General features: G+C 53.6%; 1 protein-coding gene across 1 annotated transcript in view; it reads right to left on the reverse strand.

Moving 5' to 3' along the window:
- ARPC1B (actin related protein 2/3 complex subunit 1B) overlaps window positions 1–2,286 on the reverse strand; it is a 24,094-nt gene that overhangs the window by 9,284 nt on the left and 12,524 nt on the right. Inside the window, 2 exon segments of the mRNA XM_017533383.1 lie at window positions 400–622; window positions 1,517–1,621. Coding sequence (XP_017388872.1) covers window positions 400–622; window positions 1,517–1,621 — 328 coding nt within the window.

Below are 2,286 nucleotides of genomic sequence, written 5' to 3' on the forward strand. Positions count from 1 at the left end.
ACCCAAAGCAAAACTGGATTTGTTTAAAAAAAAAAAAAAAAAAAAAGAAAGTGACTTTGCAGCAGGGCCTTACTTTGCTAATCTGTAAAGTAAGGACAGTGAGAGATGCCCAGTCCATGGAGCTGCAGGGAGGTCAGGGCTGCTATGTGTGCAGGGCTTAGCTAGGTACCCCCAGAGGTGTTTCCGGTGGTCAATGTCATTATCCCAAGCACTTGGCAGTGAAAACATCCAGGCACTACAGAGAGGCGCTTTCCTCATTAATGAGGCCGAGAGGAGAGGTTGGACTCCCCCAGGGTCATAGGAACAGGGATCCTGACATCTAATTTGATGCTTCCTGGGGACACTTTAGTCCTCCCCCTCGTCCCTTCCAGTCCACTCTGGCCCCGTCCAGGCACCCACCAGTCATTCTCCTGCTCGAAATAACAGATGGAGATGACACGGGAGCCGCTGCCCACAGCGAACTTGTTCTCGTTGGGGGCCCAGCGCACACAGCGGGCGGCCCGGTTGATCCGCAGGATGACCAGCGTGGGCTTCCACGTGCGGCCCTTCAGTGTCCACACGTAGGCGTTGCGGTCTGTGCCACAGGTCACAATTCGGTTACTCTCAGGAGCCCAGTCGATGCCTGTGGGGGATGGAGGGGACACATGAGGCTGAAGGCACTCAGGCAGAGGTGGCTCTTACGGTGGCCATGTAGAAGAGGCTGAAAGGCCACAATCCAGATGGAAGCTGTATCTGCCCAGCAGGCACTTTTATTTTTTTTTTAAATGGAGTCTTGCTGTCACCCAGCCTAGAGTGCAGTGGCATGATCTTGGCTCACTGCAACCTCTGCCTCCCAGGTTCAAGTAATCCTTATGCCTCAGCCTCCTTTTTGAGACACAGTCTCACTCTGCCGCCCAGGCTGGAGTGCAGTGGTGCAATCTTGGCTCACTTCAACCTCCACCTCCTGGGTTCAAACAATACTTCTGCCTTAGCTTCCTAAGTATCTTGGACGAAAGGTGCGTGCCCCCACGCCAGGCTAATTTTTGCATTTTTCAGTAAAGATGGGGTTTTTCCAGGTTGGCCAGGCTGGTCTTGAACTCCTGGCCTCAAATGATCCACCCACCTCGGCCTCCCAAAGTGCTGAGATTACAGGCATGAGTCACCACACCCGGCCCCAAAAGCACTTTTTACTGAAATCTAGTGCTTATTTAGAGTGACACCAGGGGGCACTCCTAGAGGTTATGAGGCGGTGTTACAGCCCTCAAATCAGAAAGCATGCTGGAGGACAAAACCAGGAGGCAGAAAAGACTGGTTCTTAGTCACATGAAGCTGCTGGATCAAGCCTCTCCTGAAGCCGGCAACCCTCTGAGTTTCTTGGTAACATGAGCCAACATAGTCCCCTTAAAACTGAAGCCACTTTGAATCAGGATTTTCTAGTCAGTGGGTAAATATCCCTCAATGAGTGGCCACACCCTACCTTGCACCCCCCACCCTACCTCCTCCTTTTGGGAGGGTAGTCCCAGCCACCCTGACATACCTGTCACCTGCCCATTGTGCTCCTTGAGCTCATGCACCTTGGTCCATTTGGCGCCACTCTTCTCGTAGATGTGCACCTCATGGTTGTTGGGGCAGATGGCGATCTCTGCAGGGGAGATGGAGGGAAATTAAGGAGTACCCTCTCCACGACTGCCCTCTGCCAGCAGCAGTCCACCCGGGCAACAACGCCTCACCCTTCATGACTTGGGCTCTCCTCCTCTGCCTTGGAGGGTTGCCCTGAAGTCCCTCAGGCCTTGCCAGGCCACCCTCCCTATTCCTGGGACTGGCTGTCTCTTAGCTCCAGCAATGACCCCTAGGACCTCTCCCCACCCTATCGCTCTGGCCAGCTGCTGCTCCCGGGTCCAGCCAGGGTCCCCTCACTGCTCCTGCTGACACTTCAGGGACTCTGCAAATGCTAGCCCCTCCCCAGCTAGGGCACGGTTCGCTCCCTCCCTCTCCTCCTCTGGGTCTCTGTGCAAATGTCATCTCCTCAGAAAAGCTTTTCCTGACCACTTTTTCTTTTCTTTTTTTTTCTTTTTTTGAGACGGAGTTTTGCTCTGGTTGAACAGGCTGGAGTGCAATGGCGCGATCTCAACTCACTGCAACCTCCGCCTCCCTGGTTCAAGTGATTCTCCTGCCTCAGCCTCCCAAGTAGCTGGGATTACAGGCATGCGCCACCATGCCTGGCTAATTTTGTATTTTTAGTAGAGATGGAGTTTCTCTGTGTTGGTCAGGCTGATCTTGAACTCCTGACCTCAGGTCATCTGCCCA

This window comes from Cebus imitator, unplaced genomic scaffold (assembly GCF_001604975.1).
Source record: "Cebus imitator isolate Cc_AM_T3 unplaced genomic scaffold, Cebus_imitator-1.0 Scaffold82, whole genome shotgun sequence".
Taxonomy (NCBI): Eukaryota; Metazoa; Chordata; class Mammalia; order Primates; family Cebidae; genus Cebus; species Cebus imitator.